The 16,005-nt window shown below is 55.2% G+C and overlaps 1 protein-coding gene and 1 long non-coding RNA gene across 2 annotated transcripts in view; one reads left to right on the top strand and one right to left on the bottom strand.

Annotated features, from left to right (window-relative positions):
- The window catches only part of GALNT2 (polypeptide N-acetylgalactosaminyltransferase 2), a 115,266-nt gene extending 99,522 nt beyond the window's left edge, over positions 1 to 15,744 (top strand). Inside the window, exons 10-16 of the mRNA XM_084755961.1 lie at positions 126 to 229; positions 3,604 to 3,730; positions 6,193 to 6,285; positions 6,471 to 6,554; positions 7,783 to 7,909; positions 10,917 to 11,036; positions 13,350 to 15,744. Coding sequence (XP_084612087.1) covers positions 126 to 229; positions 3,604 to 3,730; positions 6,193 to 6,285; positions 6,471 to 6,554; positions 7,783 to 7,909; positions 10,917 to 11,036; positions 13,350 to 13,505 — 811 coding nt within the window. The 3' untranslated portion in view covers positions 13,506 to 15,744. The remainder of the gene's footprint in view (positions 1 to 125; positions 230 to 3,603; positions 3,731 to 6,192; positions 6,286 to 6,470; positions 6,555 to 7,782; positions 7,910 to 10,916; positions 11,037 to 13,349) is intronic.
- LOC311582737 lies at positions 641 to 3,653 on the bottom strand. The gene is made up of 3 exons (XR_014774214.1): positions 3,529 to 3,653; positions 1,923 to 3,492; positions 641 to 1,588 (listed from the first exon to the last, which is right to left on the bottom strand). It is a non-coding gene; the product is annotated as an uncharacterized lncRNA (long non-coding RNA).
- Positions 15,745 to 16,005: the final 261 nt, after the last annotated feature.

The raw sequence follows: 16,005 nt of genomic DNA, 5'->3' as shown, positions 1-16,005 counted from the left end.
CCAGCCTCCATGGGTCTCCAGGTAGTGACTAGAGGCCATCAGGGAGTGAAAGTCCCTCAGAGCACAGTGGAGGACAGAGGTCAGCCTGTGCTGTGGTCTAACCCTCACTCTCCTTTCCCTCTCAGAACCCCCATGATTGCTGGTGGCCTGTTTGTGATGGACAAGCTCTATTTTGAAGAGCTGGGCAAGTACGACATGATGATGGACGTCTGGGGAGGAGAGAACCTGGGTATGTGGACACTGTGGGGTGCGGGAGGCAGGGCGGCATGCTGCTCACCCTGTGGGGTGCTGCGGGAGGCAGGGCGGCATGCTGCTCACCTGTGAGGTGCTGCGGGAGGCAGGGCGGCATGCTGCTCACCTGTGAGGTGCTGCGGGAGGCAGGGCGGCATGCTGCTCACCTGTGGGGTGCTGCGGGAGGCAGGGCGGCATGCTGCTCACCCTGTGAGGTGCTGCGGGAGGCAGGGCGGCATGCTGCTCACCCTGTGAGGTGCGGGAGGCAGGGCGGCATGCTGCTCACCCTGTGAGGTGCGGGAGGCAGGGCAGCTTGCTGCTCACCCTGTGAGGTGCGGGAGGCAGGGCGGCTTGCTGCTCACCCTGTGAGGTGCTGCAGGAGGCAGGGCAGCTTGCTGCTCACCCTGTGAGGTGCTGCGGGAGGCAGGGCGGCATGCTGCTCACCCTGTGAGGTGCGGGAGGCAGGGCAGCTTGCTGCTCACCCTGTGAGGTGCTGCAGGAGGCAGGGCAGCTTGCTGCTCACCCTGTGAGGTGCGGGAGGCAGGGCCACATGCTAGCAAGGCTTCAGAGTAGCCATTTGGTATGCAAGCCAGCTTCTCCACATGCATATGTGCGTGCACACATTTTGACCGCAGGGATGACAGTAAGATGTGTTCCTAGTGTCAAGGTGGAGAGGAGACGAGGGCTCAGGTCATCCCTGATGCTGTCACATCCTTTGACCTAGGGGTCTGAAACCCATGCCTCCGAAACTGAGAAAGAAGGTGTCTGAGGCTCTGGTTAGCTGTGCGGCATGGTCGTGGGGCTGGGCAGCTGCTGCGTTGGCTGAACGTACTCAGTGTCACAGTTCATGTCACATGGGGGGGCCCTGATCCTCAGATCCTTCTCCACTGCTTTTGGGAATTGTTTTTAATGACCCATGGAGACGGTTTGCCCAGGAATGAGACATGGACACTTTACAGGTGGTGAGCTGTGTGGGCAGCTGTCTCAAGTGTCGTGAGTGACAGGTGGAAAGAATAGTCAGCTTGTTTGTGGTTTGTTTCTTGTTTTACTCGAAGCCTTTGATTTCAGGTTCTCCTCTTTCAGAGCCGACCTTCTCTCCCCCCACCCCTCGCTATCAGGAGTTTAGTTTCTTTTGTCCTTACGCAGGTGTGCCCTGGGAGAGAAAGGGACAAGGAGAGGAGGGAAAGTGACACCACTGTCACTTTGAGTAGTTTTTCTGGTGACAGAGACTTTGATAGTTCCTGTTAGCTTTAAAGACAAGCTTCAGCCAGCCTGTCATCCGATGTGTCTTTTGAAGTTGATGTTGGTGGAGATGTTTCATCTGGTAGGACGCCTCTGCCCAGCATGATAGAAGGCTCTGGATCCATGGGGAGGAGAAGGGGGGGGGGCGTGAGCCAGTCTCACCCTCCCGTGCCTGCCCCCCCCCACACCACCACCCACCCAGCATTCCAATGCAGCGGTGGGCTTGGGTGGTGAGCAAAAAAGACTTTGAGCTAGTGAACCTGAACAGTCCCTGAGCCCCTTGTACTACATATCGGCTCCAGGAGCCGGGGCCACCCAGTGGGCCAGCATGTGTTCCGTGTGTCCGCCAGCCTCCTGTGTGTCGCTCTGCATCTAAGGTGACCTGGCCTGGAGCCCAGGGAGGAGAGACTGGGTCGCATGGCTCGGGCTTTGACGTATTTTCTACTTACTAATTGAGGGTCTGAGGAAGGCAGGAAGAGTAGATGTCCTTTCCTTGAGGAGACCTGATGTCGTCTGCCCCCTGGGGACACTTGGAGGCTGAGCAGGACTGCCAGGCCTGTGGTGTGAATCCACCTTGTGCAGAGCTCTGTCTGCTCCCAGCTCCTTCTGCTGGAGCCAGGCAGGCAGCTAGCAGTCACCAGCCCACTCAGGCTTGGTGGCAGTGATGTGGGGAGGAGAGCAAAGACGCCCGAGAAACACCCGAGCCGTGTCTTCCATGTGTGCTCATGTGTGACAACAGCATCGTGTGTAGAAAAGCAGTTGCAGCCGCGTGTGGTGGCGCACACCTTTAATCCCAGCACTCAGGAGGCCAAAGCAGGCGGATCACTGTGAGTTCAAGGCCACCCTGGTCTACAAAGTGAGTCCAGGACAGCCACGGCTAACACAGAGAAGCCCCATCTAAAAAAGAAAGAAAGAAAGAAAAAAGAAAAAGAAAAGAAAGAAAAAAAGAAAAGCAGGTGCAACAGGGCAAAGGTGAGATTTGAGGCAGAGCTCCCTCCCAGGCAGGCCCTGGAGGTGTTAGGGCAGGTGCTCTATGCTCCCAGTTCCTATGGGAGGCATGCGCCATGCCCAGGGCTCATGTAAGGAGCTGCCTTGAAAGTACTCGCCTGGCCCCCTGCTGGCTCAGCAGATACCCTGCCCAGGAAGCTCCCATGAGCACCTTACTCAGTGTTGTTGAATACTGGAAAAGTTGGGAACACCCTCCTGCATCTGTGCAGGTGGTGCTGGCCACACCATGCAGGGGGTTGGAATTGTAACTGTTCTTCCCCAGGGAACTGCTTGTATGATTTTAGCTTGCTTTCCCCCTCCCTCCTCCCTTCCCCCCCTCCCCAGGCAGGGCTTCAGGCTGTACTCACCTAGTGGCATTCAGACTCCCAGCACCCATGCTTGCCGTAACAACATGCTGGTCTAGAAAACTTAGCCCTCCATAGCTTATGGTCTGCAGAGATCCTGCCTCTGTTTTCTCTGTTCTCATTGGTGGATGTGCTGAGGGTCTGTCCAGCAACCTAGAGAGCTCACACTTTACAGATGTCATGGTGTCTTTCAGAATGGCCCTTGTTGGTCCTCCTGTTTAAACCCTATGTCTTGCTAAAGTTAGGGCAGGTGACTGTCCCTGGTTACTACCCTGGGAACTTGGTTGGCATCTGGACCTGCTGATACATGGGGGGCAACAGGCAGGAAAGCCCAGTGCATCCTGGCACTCGTTCAGTTTACAGTAAATGGTGTGGAGGAATGCAGTCTGTGCACATGTCTGCAGTCAGCAGCTGTGGTGTCACTGGGATACTTTCAGTCTAGGAGGCATCTGCTTTCCAACGAGGACTCACCCTTGAGAGACTTGCTGTTCTGTAGCGTTTCCCGTGCATGTCAGTCCTGGGTGTGCTGGGGAGCTGGCTGTCCAGGTGCATCCAGTGTTTCCTCCGTAAAAGTTCCAGACCATGGTCCGGAGAAGCAGCCCCTCCTTGGTTTCCCTCGGCAGTTAAAAGGGAGATGCAGTAGGTGACTAGGCAGGGGGGACAACAGCTGTGGCAGACTGACGCTAAGGCAGGGGGACAGTACCTATGACAGACTGACGCTAAGGCAGGGGACAGCAGCTATTACAGACTGACGGCTGCCGAATTTCCTCCTCATCAGAGATCTCATTCCGCGTGTGGCAGTGTGGTGGCAGCCTCGAGATCATCCCGTGTAGCCGCGTGGGGCATGTGTTCCGGAAGCAGCACCCCTACACGTTCCCAGGTGGCAGTGGCACTGTCTTTGCCCGGTAAGTGCTGAGGGGCCAGACCAGATACCTTCTGTCTACTCAGAGGACACCGTGGAGCTGTGTGGGGGAGGGGAGGGGAGGCAGTGTCCTTTGACACACATGAGTCCCGGGCTGAGGAACGGAGCAGTGGCCGGCATGCAGGACGGTATTCCAGGGAGAAAAGATGCTGTCTCAGTGTGCTCCATCATGGTGGACAAGGAGAACAGATGTGGCCACTGAAGGTGGGCTGGCAGGGGAGGGCAATTGCTGGAGTTAGCCCTGGGACATCAGGGAAAGACTGACATGCGATGGTCACAAAAACCTACCCGCGTACCTCAAAGGGAGAGCCTGATTTGTGCTGTATCGCCACTCAGTGCAGATAAGAACAGCATTTCCCGTTGTGTGCTGCAGAAGCAAGTGCTGCTGGCTGAGTCATAAAGAGCAACACTGCCGGCTAACTGTGCTGCTGGCTGACACATCTGGGCCAAGGTGTCAACCCTGCCAGTGGCCGTCCCTGTGCCCCACATGGTGAAGGGTAAGAGAGGAGACTAAGGAACCGCTGCAGGCTGGTGACCACACAGCCCTGTGGCCTGGCCACTGCTTGAAGCGCCTACCTCTTGGTGTCATTTAAATGCAGCCAAATTTCAGGATGAGTTCTGGAGAAGCAGACATTGGAACCATGTCAGAAAGCAGGTCACACTGAACTCCACCCAACAACACGATGGCTTATAGCCCGTTAGTGACTGGCAGTAGATGTTAGTAAACAGCCCGAAAAGCTGCTTGGTCCAACCAGGTTTTCCCTGGGAGTCTTCCAGTTCTCACATGGTGGCGCACACCTTTAATCCCCATACTCAGAAGGCAGAAGCAGGTGGGTGTCTGTGAGTTTGAGGTTAGTTAAGGTTGCAGAGTGAGGCCCTGTCTAAAAAAACCAAAAACCTGTAAGTCAGACCTCACAGGGGCCGACAGTGTGGAGTTGGACCTTAGGGAGCAGACAGCAAACCCATACTCCAGACCGGATACGCTAATGCTAACTGGTCGGACCACAGGGACATGAAGTTGACTGGGACAGGCAGAGGGACAGGTTTGACAAGGTTTGACCACAGAGCTCCCTTTGGAGGTGGCACAGAGTCCAGCCTGTCAGAGACCGCAAGGTGGTTGGATGCTCTGTCCATGGTCACCTGACCGGTTCTGGACCTGTTGAAACAGAAGCTGGTGCGAGGGTGGTGTTGAGACTGCTTACTGGGTGGCAGACGGGACGTGGAGGGCAGATGCAGCCCCTGGACATGGCTCCAGCCCATACCTGTCACCACCTCCCAGTAAAGCCACCATATGTGACTGTACTAGGGATACGGCCATTGGTCGGCCAGGGCCTTCTTGAGCCCATCACTTCTGCTCCTCACAGACACACGGAGACCCAGAGTCTGTCTCAGTCACATGGGCACACCCACACCTGTGAGTGTGCACTCCACAGCCTCCCACTCCACAGCCACCCACCCCTGTGAGTGTGCACTCCACAGCCTCCCACACCTGTGAGTGTGCACTCCACAGCCTCCCACTCCACAGCCACCCACCCCTGTGAGTGTGCACTCCACAGCTGCCACCCACACCCGTGAGTGTGCACTCCACAGCCTCCCACACCCGTGAGTGTGCACTCCACAGCCACTCATCAGAGCTTCTGGGTTTCCTGTTACAAACTGAAATAAGAACACTTTCGCATGTATTTCACTCCTGGCTATGAACCTTGAGGTAAGGTTCTGGAGTTAGCACACCAGGATGAGTGCATTTACAACAGTCTGTCCCCTCCCCCATTCGGGGACAACAGGAATATTTGTCATCTTACGGGGCAGATGGAGGCCCCAGGTGGCAATGGATGTAGTGATTACAGCTCAGACAGTGTGACAGGTGCAGCATTTAAAAGACCTTACTGCAGAGAAAATGGTTGACCTACAGGGTGACCACTGCCTGCTGCACTCACCTTGGCAGAGCGCGGTAGGCCGTTTCCCCTGCTCTGAGCAGAGGGTCTGCAGCTCTGTGTGCATGTGGTGGCTCTCCCTGCTCTCCCTAAGGGTCATGGAAGCAAGCTCCCTTACGCACTAGAGCCAAGGACAACGAGCATCCGTGGTCATGATGCGCCGCCTTCTTCATGCTGTCATTTCTAATCTACAGAGGACAGTGAAGTTAGGGCAACCCAGTTCACTTCCCAGCATGCCAGTAGTGACACATCCACTCAGGCTGTGGAAGGTCCCCATGGCACACCAGGGATGCCTTTCCAGCACATGTTTGTTTGTCCCTGCGGCTTGTGCTGTTAGTGATGGTGGCTCGAGTGTAGGCTGAGCACATCCCACAGACCCTGAGGTAGCTGCTGCTGCACGGTGCCACCTTGTGGCCACTGTCCTCGTTGACACCCCAGCAGACATGCTGGGACAGGTGCCTCTGGAGAAAGGGTTGAAGTCACATCTCAGGCAGGCTTGCTTTGTTTTCAGGAACACCCGGCGAGCAGCTGAGGTCTGGATGGACGAATACAAAAACTTCTACTACGCAGCGGTGCCTTCTGCCCGAAACGTGCCCTATGGAAAGTGAGTGCCACCTGCCCTGTTCCTCTGGTGGGGACCTTGGGGGCAGGTGGGGTAGCTGGCGATGTCAGCAGGGGCCTCTGCTCTGTGCCAGCAAGGCCCTGGCTGGAGGTGAGCAGTCATGATGCCGTCACACAGGCCGCCTTACTCACAGTAGCAGCCGACTGAGTGTGTCTCCCCTTCTCCAGTATCCAGAGCCGGCTGGAGCTCAGGAGAAAGCTGGGCTGCAAGCCCTTCAAGTGGTACCTGGACAACGTCTACCCAGAGCTGAGGTAAGGCCTGGAGACCCCGGGCTACTTTGTGAAGGCTGAGGCGCAAAGATGACAGGGAGCTGGCTGGCTACCAGGGAGAGCGCGTGGCCACACCCCACGGGTGCCCCCTCTTTTGCGGAGTTGCCCTTGCTCTGGGAGAATCCAGAGCACCCCTGGCTTAGTTTGTCCCCTCTTACTAAGAGGTGAGCTAGTGAGGCAGAGGTTGTCTCTCTGGGAGCTAATTCTGCTCCTCTGTCCTCTCCACACGGCTCCCTTCAGTTGCCCCTTCCCAGTGACCGTAGAATAGGGTTGACAGTGATGGTGTCCCAGCTCCTACTAGAGGTGAATGACAGCAGCGCCCTGCTGAGCCTCAACACCACTCTTCACAGAAGCGGCCATGAGCTGTGTCCTGAGGGCACCCATGGCCCCTGTAGAGGATCAGTGGGCCCTGGTGACAGGTGCTGCCAGGTCCTTCTCACCTTCAAGGCCCTGCCCAGTTAATCGTTTCCACAGGAGAACCAGTTGAAGTTTAGATTATGGCCCCTAATCAGGAGGCCACAGGCCAGGCGTGGTAGCTCACACCTTTAATCCCAGGGTTTGCAAGGCGAGGCCTCTCTTGAGTTCGAGGCCAGCCTGGTCTACAGATTGAGTTCCAGGACAGCCAAGGCCACACAGAGAAACCTTCTCTTAAAAAAAAAATCAGGAGACCACACTCAAAGATGAGGCCAAGCTCTTGCCTCCTTCCTAAATTCATGACACTCACCATTTGTGTGCGTGTGCTGGGTCCCACAGGCTGTGCCCTACGGGGTAAGGTCTCGACCTGTGAAAAACAGAATCAGATCTCAGCCCTGTGAGTGGCTTTCTGAGAGACACCCAAAAACCCAGCATACTTGTAGCTCTCCCTCACCAGGACAGGAGTAAGCCTCTCCTATTAACAGTTGTTTTTGTTGGGGTTTTTTTTTGGGGGGGGGGGCTCCTCACTCTGTAGCCCAGGCTGGCCTCAAACGCTCACACAAGTCCTCCTCGCTCCGGCTTCCGAGTGCTGGGGTTACAGGCGCCATCATGCCTGGCCCACTTAGAGTCTTACAGAGTTAGCAGTCTAGGGGCAGTAGCCGCATCCTATCAGGGTGACAGGAAGCCAGCCTCTGTCTCTGCCGCCTCATTCTTGAGACCGTGTGCAGATTCCCTGGTGAACAGGAAGTGCAGGGCTGCAGAGGCGGCCTTGGCTCTTACAGTGAATTCGTTTCAGGGTTCCAGACCACCAGGACATAGCTTTCGGGGCCTTGCAACAGGGGACCAACTGCTTGGACACCTTGGGACACTTTGCTGATGGAGTGGTTGGGATTTATGAGTGTCACAACGCTGGAGGGAACCAGGTAGGTGGGCAGCCTGCTCGCCCCTGCAGGCCTAGAGCCCTCAGCTGGAAGCCCCGGGCCTCTTTCTTGCCAACAACCTCAGACCCAAGTGAGATGATGTCACAGGCACTGACTGACACCTTGCGCTGCTCGTCTCCTTTGGGCTGTGCTGCCGTGCTGAGGGCTGGGCTTCCGTGCTGAGGGCTGGGCTGCGGTGCTGAGGGCTGTGCTTACTGGCAGAAGGTGATGTGGTTCAGGCTATGACTTCCTTGCCAGCTCTGTCATCCTGCTGAGCCCGCTCCCCCAGTACCAGCCCTGCATCTGCACCCATGGCTGCCCCTGCTCAGCTTCAGGCTTCTCAGGTCGAGGACCAGCGCCTGCTGGTGAAGACCAGAGGGTGTTGGGTCCTGATCCTTGGCAGGCTTGGTGATTAGCACAATTTACCACTTACCAACCCCCAGGCCCTGCTGGGGTCCATGACCCATGTGCTGGAAGTGCCCTAGACCTACGGCCATCAGGTGCCTGTGCAAATTAAGTGTTCAACTCGACTGAATTTAAATGCGAGCTGCCACGTGTGGCTGGTGGGTAGCACTCCAGTGCTTGGAGGGGACCCAGAGGCAAAGATGACACCAGCCAGTGTCCGTACACGACTGAGCCCCCTCTGGGTTAATCAAGAGTGAAGCTTTTGGGGTCAAGTGCCACTCCCTGACAGTGGAGGCGGCATAGATGGGACGTGTCATCTGATGTCCTGCTAACTCCTCAGCAGCACATACAGAATGAGAGAACTCATAGCTGCACTATTTAAGGAGGCTGCTCATAAGGGCACTTCTTACGTCTTAGTTTATAAATTGCGGTAGCTGAAGGAGCAGCACAGAAGTGGCCACCTCTGCTGCTTGCAAAGCCAGATCAGACTCTGGGAATTCAGTGTATTGTTCGTCTTAATGACGCATACAACATCCTCATGTGATCTTCCTGGCCTGCCATCCCTCCACCCCCAGCATCTTCCACACGTGTCATATGACGACAGACCCTCAGTGCCCAGAGGTCCCTAAGACGCTCCTGACCACAAACAGGTGTGGCAGCCAGGGGGTCCTGGACTTCCTGTCCTAGAGCTGCAGTGCCACACCCTGGCCCATCTGGAAGCAAGCACCCAAAGTCCAGGTCTCTTCTGTGAGTTCTTCCTGCTGGTGCACAGCGGCACAGAGCAGCGTTCCTGTCTCAAAGCAGAAACTTATCAGGAAAAGCTCAGATCAAAGAAAACCAAAGCAGCCGGGCGGTGGTGGCGCACTCCTTTAATCCCAGCACTCGGGAGGCAGAGGCAGACAGATCGCTGTGAGTTGGAGGCCAGCCTGGTCTACAAAGTTAGTCCAGGACAGCCAGGGCTACACAGAGAAACCTTGTCTCGAAAAACCAAAAAAAAAAAAAAAAAGAAAAGAAAACCAAAGCTTCCTGCCTCTGGGCTCACTGGATCCTCTGTCTTTCACAGTTCTCTGTCCTTCCGCTTTCCCAGCCCCCTCTGCTTTCCCCCCCAACACACACACACACACACACACACACACACACACACACACACACACACACACACCCCTCTTCTATACTTCTCAGAGCGTCAGGATCCTCTGTCTTTCACAGTTCTCTGTCCTTCCGCTTTCCCAGCCCCCTCTGCTTTCCCCCCCCCAACACACACACTTCTCAGAGCATCAGGAGACCGCATGTCCCATGGCAGCCCTGAAGTGGGAGTCCTGTCTCATTCGGCTTCAGTGTCTTGCCTCAGCAGACTACTTGCTCATAGTTGGCAGCGGCTTCTCTGGTGACTGTTTATCACCCTCACTGCTGCCCTTGTGGCCTGAGAAAGAAAGGGCAATCCCTATAGCGCGTACAGATGAACTACTCCATGCGGCTTCAGATTCCCCGCCAGACACAGCTCACTGAAGCCAGAGCAAAGTCAAGAAGCTAGGGCCAGGGCAGCCTAGTATCCCTGTGGGGTGCCAGCCTCGCCACCAGGGCAGCCCTGTATCCCTGTGGGCTACCAGGCTTGCCGAGGCCTCCACTTCTGGATCCCAGAGGCCTGGGTGGGTGGCTGCACCCTTAAATGGATCAGGCAGCCCTACCCGGGCCTTCTGTGTGGTCACTTCACTGCCACCCCCCTCTCTGTCTCCAGTCTTTGTGCTCCTACATGATCTTGTTCAGGGTTCAGAGAGGTGGTAGGCAGCCCTGCCCTCTGTGTGCACGTGCATGTGCATGTGCTTGAATTGCTAAAAAGCATAGGCAAGAATATTTAAATGCCTTCTGACCCAATTCTCTTGTCTGCAAAGAAGACACCCAGAGCCCTCAGGCAGCTCTTGTGAGAAGGCTTGAGACCACTCAGCACTTAGTGAGCTCCTGGTTAGCGGGAGCCAGGCCGTGTGCTGTTCCCGCAGAGTTAGTTAAGAGGACCTGTGCGTGCCAGCAGCAGGTTCCTGCAGACTTCAGCTATGCATGTATTTGCTGAAAGTGACACTATATCACTTGTAGAGTTTTCACAGATTCAACCCACATTCCTAAACCCGTTTCAAACCAGAGTCATTCCAAAACAGTGCAGGAGGAATTGTGGGTTAGAGCCAGACAGTTGACCTGGATCTCAGGCTTGCCCTTGGAGCTAAAACACCTACTACAGTTAGTCTTGATAGGAAGTGTTAGCCACTGTGGACACAGTCCATTTTGGTCACTGGATGAGCTACTTTTCTTGCTGTTCTGGCAGAGGTCACTTGAGGGTGGGTTTATTTTGACTCCTGGATTGGAAGTCATTCCGTCGTGACTGGGAGAGCTTGCCAGCCGCTGAGGCAGATTCACAGAGCCAAGGCCAGCTGGGGCCCACGTGATCACACCGAAACGTAACGGTTACCAAGGCCAGCTCAGCAGCCGGGGGTAGCTTTGCCCCTCGGCTGGGGGCAGCTGGCAAGCTGTGGGGCAGCCGAGGGGCCTGCATCCGGTTCCCAGTGACGGCACTTTGACGTGAGGCGTGCCTCGGCCTCGGGGTCTCTTCCAGGAATGGGCCTTGACGAAGGAGAAGTCGGTGAAGCACGTGGACCTGTGCCTTACTGTGGTGGACCGCTCTCCCGGCTCGCTCGTCAGGCTGCAAGGCTGCCGTGAGAACGACAGCAGGCAGGTGCGTCACCCGGGGCCAGGGCGGGGGGCGAGTGACGAGGCCTGTGTGCTGCCCCACCTCACACCTCAGGTCCAGTTGCTGGCATTCATACACTGGAGGTCTCATTTCCATCTTCAGGCCACAAAGCAATTTTTGTGAAAGTATGTGATTTACGTGATTTCTTAAGCAAAAACATGGATAAACTACTAGTTCTTCCTGCTTAACTTTACAAAAAAATCCAATCGAAAAGGTTAAAAGAGATGAACCTGGCTGAACACACAGACCTATCAGCAGAGTAGACCAGACCCCACAGGAAGTGGACTTAGAGTTTGGATGTGATCTCCATGGCTAACAGTTATGTAGAATGCTGTTGTCCTGAGGTGCAGGGCCACAGCAGCTGCTTGCTTACCTGCGTTGGGAGGCGCACTTCCCTCTCACTCTGAGCTCACAGTGAGACCGCAGGCTCTTCTCCCGGGTGAGAGTTGAGGAGCTTCTCTGTATGTTACTTCTTCCCCTGGGTCTGTGCTCAGTGGAAGCTGTGACATTCAGTCTGCATATTCCCCGGGGATGTGAGACAAACCACTCTCTGAGCCCTACGGCGACAATTGGCATCATCAACAGCAGCGCAGGCACTTTTGACAGTCCCTCCTAACCTGGTGGGGTGCAGCCAGGCTTCCCACTCTGCCTCCCTGGAACAGACACGTGTGGGGAAGCAGGCCTGAGGGCTACAGCGCCGAGCTAAGCAGCCTTCCGCTCACCTGATCTCACAGAGGGGCAGGTGCCCAGTTTCCCCACGCACTACCGCCCAGCGGCTGGCGATCGGCGACTAGGGCCACATTCAACATCCAGTTCCTGTGTAGATCCTAGGTGTCAGGGAAACACTTGCCAGGGTCACCTCTCCCCAGTCCATCTCCAAAGCCCTGCCCTCAGACCTGGTGCCCTGCCCTTGCTCTGCAAAGACCTAGCCACCCTGTGCTCACTCCAAACAGTTGTGTCTGTTGGTGCAGTTGTATGACTTTGAGTCAGCCCCTATATAGAGATTGTGACCATTGAACCAGGGAAGGCCAGGACCCACTGAGAACGCGGTCAGCCCTGGAGGTGACTTTGACATAAGGCAGCGATAAAGTGAGACTTGTATCTAGGTCTCTACACCTTTAAAAACAAGTCATTGCTCTAAGAGTTAATAGAAACCACTGCTCCAGTGTTATTCTTGGGGTCCTTCACTGAGCTTCTAAGTGGGGAAGGCCTTCTGGGTAGTGAGTAGAGCCCTGAGCCTCCACCTGTGGGGCTGTGAGGGACCTGCTTCAGGAAATCCACCACCTTACTGTGTCCTGTCAGATAGACCCAGTGCTGAGGACCGCCTTCCAGGGACAGCCGCGGTTTCCTCATTCTCTTAGCGCCCTCTGTCTAGCTGAGGCCTCAACACTTGGCAGACAGAGCCCTGCCCACCCCCACCGCCTCCATCCTACCCCCACCCCACCCCTGCCCAGCAGCCAGAATCAGATTCTGTTAACTCCACACTCTTTGTCGGGCAGCTCAAAGGACTTGGCAGGCTCCCAGTGTCAAAGGGACAAGGGAGAACTGACAGCACTGGAACAGGATGGAGCGAGTTGGTGCAGGTGACACGGCCTCTCGCAGGCTGCGATTGCCCGACTTCCACTGTTGGCGAGGAATCTGAGTGAGCAGGCGGAGTACCCAGGAGGGTCAGCCTCACGCTGTGGGTCCTGCTCTGCTGCCCCCTGGCCTGCCATTGAGGCAGCTCCATGGCGTGTCTCAGTGTGGTCAGTGAGACCGGCGAGCTTCCAGGCACCTGACCGTGTGCATTTACACAGTCAAAGGGGAGAGGAGGCAGGAGTGAGCAAACATAATTCTATGTCATTAGGATTTTCAGAAATACTTCAAGGAACTGAGTGCATGTATAAAAAATTAATTAGAGCCACAGACCTTGTTAATGAAAGAGGAGCTGTGGGCAGAAAAAGAAAAGTGTGTGCTATTTTAAAAAACAAAAGCATAAATGTTTGATAGGATGTTTATATTCCTTGCTAAACAACAGAGTAAGGGCACCTCAGACTTCTCGAGGCTGTAGGGCTTTGGCACAGCAGAGTGGGCTGGTGGACTTGCTGGCTGTGGCTGGTTCCAGGGTGCTAGCTAGCATTCAGAGGAGCACCATAGTGCTGGCGTGCACCCCCAGAGTGGCACAGGGAGAACGCAGCATGACGGAGTGGTGGCTCATGAGCAGCGAAAGCATGTGGAAGCAGCAGGCGTGCGCCCAGCAGTGCAGACCTCCACTGGCCTTAACCTCCTCTGTCTCTGCTTTGCTCTCGTCTGCTGCAGAAGTGGGAGCAGATCGAGGGGAACTCGAAGCTTCGGCACGTGGGCAGCAACCTGTGCCTGGACAGCCGCACGGCCAAGAGCGGAGGCCTGAGTGTGGAGGTGTGTGGCCCAGCCCTGTCACAACAGTGGAAATTCTCACTCAACCTGCAGCAATAAGAGGCCCCAAGGGCCCACCGTCCACCTGCACACCGGCCGAGTTTGGTGATCACGTTAATGGTGTTTCTGAAACTTTCCGCAAAGCTATATACCTCAGTGTTCCACCATGGTCTGAAAGTCTCAAGTCCTCATGGAGACGCGAGCCGGGCGACAGCTGAGCAGACCCTCTGCTGCTTCCTGCTCACGCCCCAGCAGAGGAGCAGCCCAGTGCTAGTCGGGACAAGTGGACAAGTGGCAAGCATGTTTGATTGAGGACAGAGGGAGCAGGGACAAGCTTCCCTCCCAGCAAGAACTCAACAATCTCCATTTTGTATTGTTACCTTTCCAAAATCATGTGTGTGAACCAGGCATGGTGGCCAGTGCCTGAAATCCCATCACTCAGGAGGCTGAGGCAGGCAAGACCCTGTCTAAAGAACAAAATGCGCTTCCCACAACGCTGACCGTCCCTTGCACATTTCCCTGTCCTTCCCCGTCCTCGTCCCTCTGGGCTCAGCTGGCCTCTCCCAGCGTGTCCCCTCTTCCGCTGACGTCCTTGCTGTATTTGAACATGAACTTTCCTATGGTGGGACACTAAATAGAGCTACATATAGAGAGAGAATGATGGTCCGTTCCCTATGCCTTCCCCACATCATCCTGTGACCCCCGCAGCGCAGCCACGCAGAGGGGCCTGTACTCCCACAGCACAGGTGGATCGCTGTCTCGGGAGCCTCACCAGCCGGCCCTGCTGCTCTTCCAGCTGGGGGCATCCCCAAACCACTGGCCCCAGCCCACAAGCATCGGTGTTTAACTTCTGTGAGGGGGTTGCAGCTGGGTTCGAAAGTCCACTTTGTGCCCATTGTCATCTGTAAACCTCTTTTGACAAGAATTGCTTTGGGTTTTCTTTTAAAATTAGATTTCTTTTCTTTAGGAAAACTCAACCCCACAGCTTCTAACTAATGTGAGCTGGCAGGACCCCACTGCCTTGTGACAGACCATGGACAGCTGTCACATGCTAGCCCTGGCCTCCCAGTGGCTTGAGACCCTGTATGTTGGGTCTTTGGTACTAACTAAGCTGCCATCAGAGCACAGAACAGCCCTTCAGCCTGTGGCGTGCAGCCCTGGTGTGGGTAACACCCCCGGGTACATCCACCAGCTGCTGCAGGAATTGTGGGTAGAGTTCGGACCACAAGGCCTGTGCATCCACATGGAGGACTAGGCACGTGTCAGCCTCAGAGGTGACCTGGATGTAGGCAGGGGAAGTGATGCCTAGTAGGGCTGCAAGCGTCATACACGCACATCTCAGGTGTCCCAGAGATGGCGGGAACCAGAGTTTCAGGTGTTCAGAGGGCCTTCAGGGGAGGCTCTGCTTCCCACCTGCTCCAAAGGGGGGCAGTGTGGCTGGCTTTCTTCTACTTGAGAAGCTCCCTATGTGCACACACCATGACCACGAAGCCTCTGAAGGCCTGGCCAGGTGCTGACCCTGTCTTTTTTACCCCTGCCAAGTAACCAACAAAGATGCATTATAACAGACAGGATGCCCATGTGTCTAATTAAGTCTACACATGTCCACCTTCCAAGGTGGCCTCTGAGGACTGTCACTCACAGGTACAGGTGCAAAGCTGTCAAGGACAAGGCAGGGGTTGGCTGGAGCAGCCCACACGCGATCTATGCTGCCGACCCCTGATACCTCTGCACTGCTGTTAATCAGAGTGAAAACCACAGATGTAAAGCTACATGGGCCGTTTTTAACTAGGTGTGTAGGTGGAGTTCCCCAGCCACACACTTGTACCTGCCCCCCACCCTGTGGTCTCATCACCTGTGTACCATCTGATTGTCTGGCCACCAGGGTGCTACTCAACCCAGCTCTGACCAGAGTGGGGCTGGGCAAAGGCCCTGCTGTGAGCCATGTTTACATGACAGTGTGCCAAAGTGACTTCGCCATGCTTGCATTGTTTTGTCGTCATCAGGGGCTACCCCACCCTCCCCACTCCTGTTTTTAAAACTGAAAACTCCCAGGAGCCCTGGGCGCACGCAGGCGAAGGTGGTTGTCTCCTGTGGTGGTCCTCGCGTCTCCGTGAAGCTGAAAATGATGGCATCCGTGAGTGTGTTTTGCAAATTCAAAATATAGTTTGGTAATTTTTTTTCCAGTTGATTTTTAAAAGAGAACTGCTGTACAGAGCTTGTACTTTGTCCATTTTATAGATGGAGACCATCTTTGAAATTGTCTAACTTAAATAAAGAGAAGATACTTTATAGATAAGCTACTGTCTCGCTCGGTCTCTATAAGGTGTGGGACCAGGCAGAGCGCTGGAGCCTGCCCCCCCCCACCCCCCAATTTCTCACCACTCCCCAGAAACACACCACCGTGCCTCCGGTTGTCTGATTGTTTTCATGGTAACAGTTGTTTCATTGCGGCTGTAGTTCCAAAGCAGCAATGAATGTGCACAGTATGAGGAAATCTGCAATAATTAATGGAATGAAAATAGCTGATTACAAAAAAAAAAAAAGCAGATAGGGAAAG

This window comes from Acomys minous, assembly GCF_964271855.1.
Source record: "Acomys minous genome assembly, chromosome: 14".
Lineage (NCBI taxonomy): Eukaryota > Metazoa > Chordata > Mammalia > Rodentia > Muridae > Acomys > Acomys minous.
This window is presented reverse-complemented; position numbering and strand designations above follow the sequence as displayed.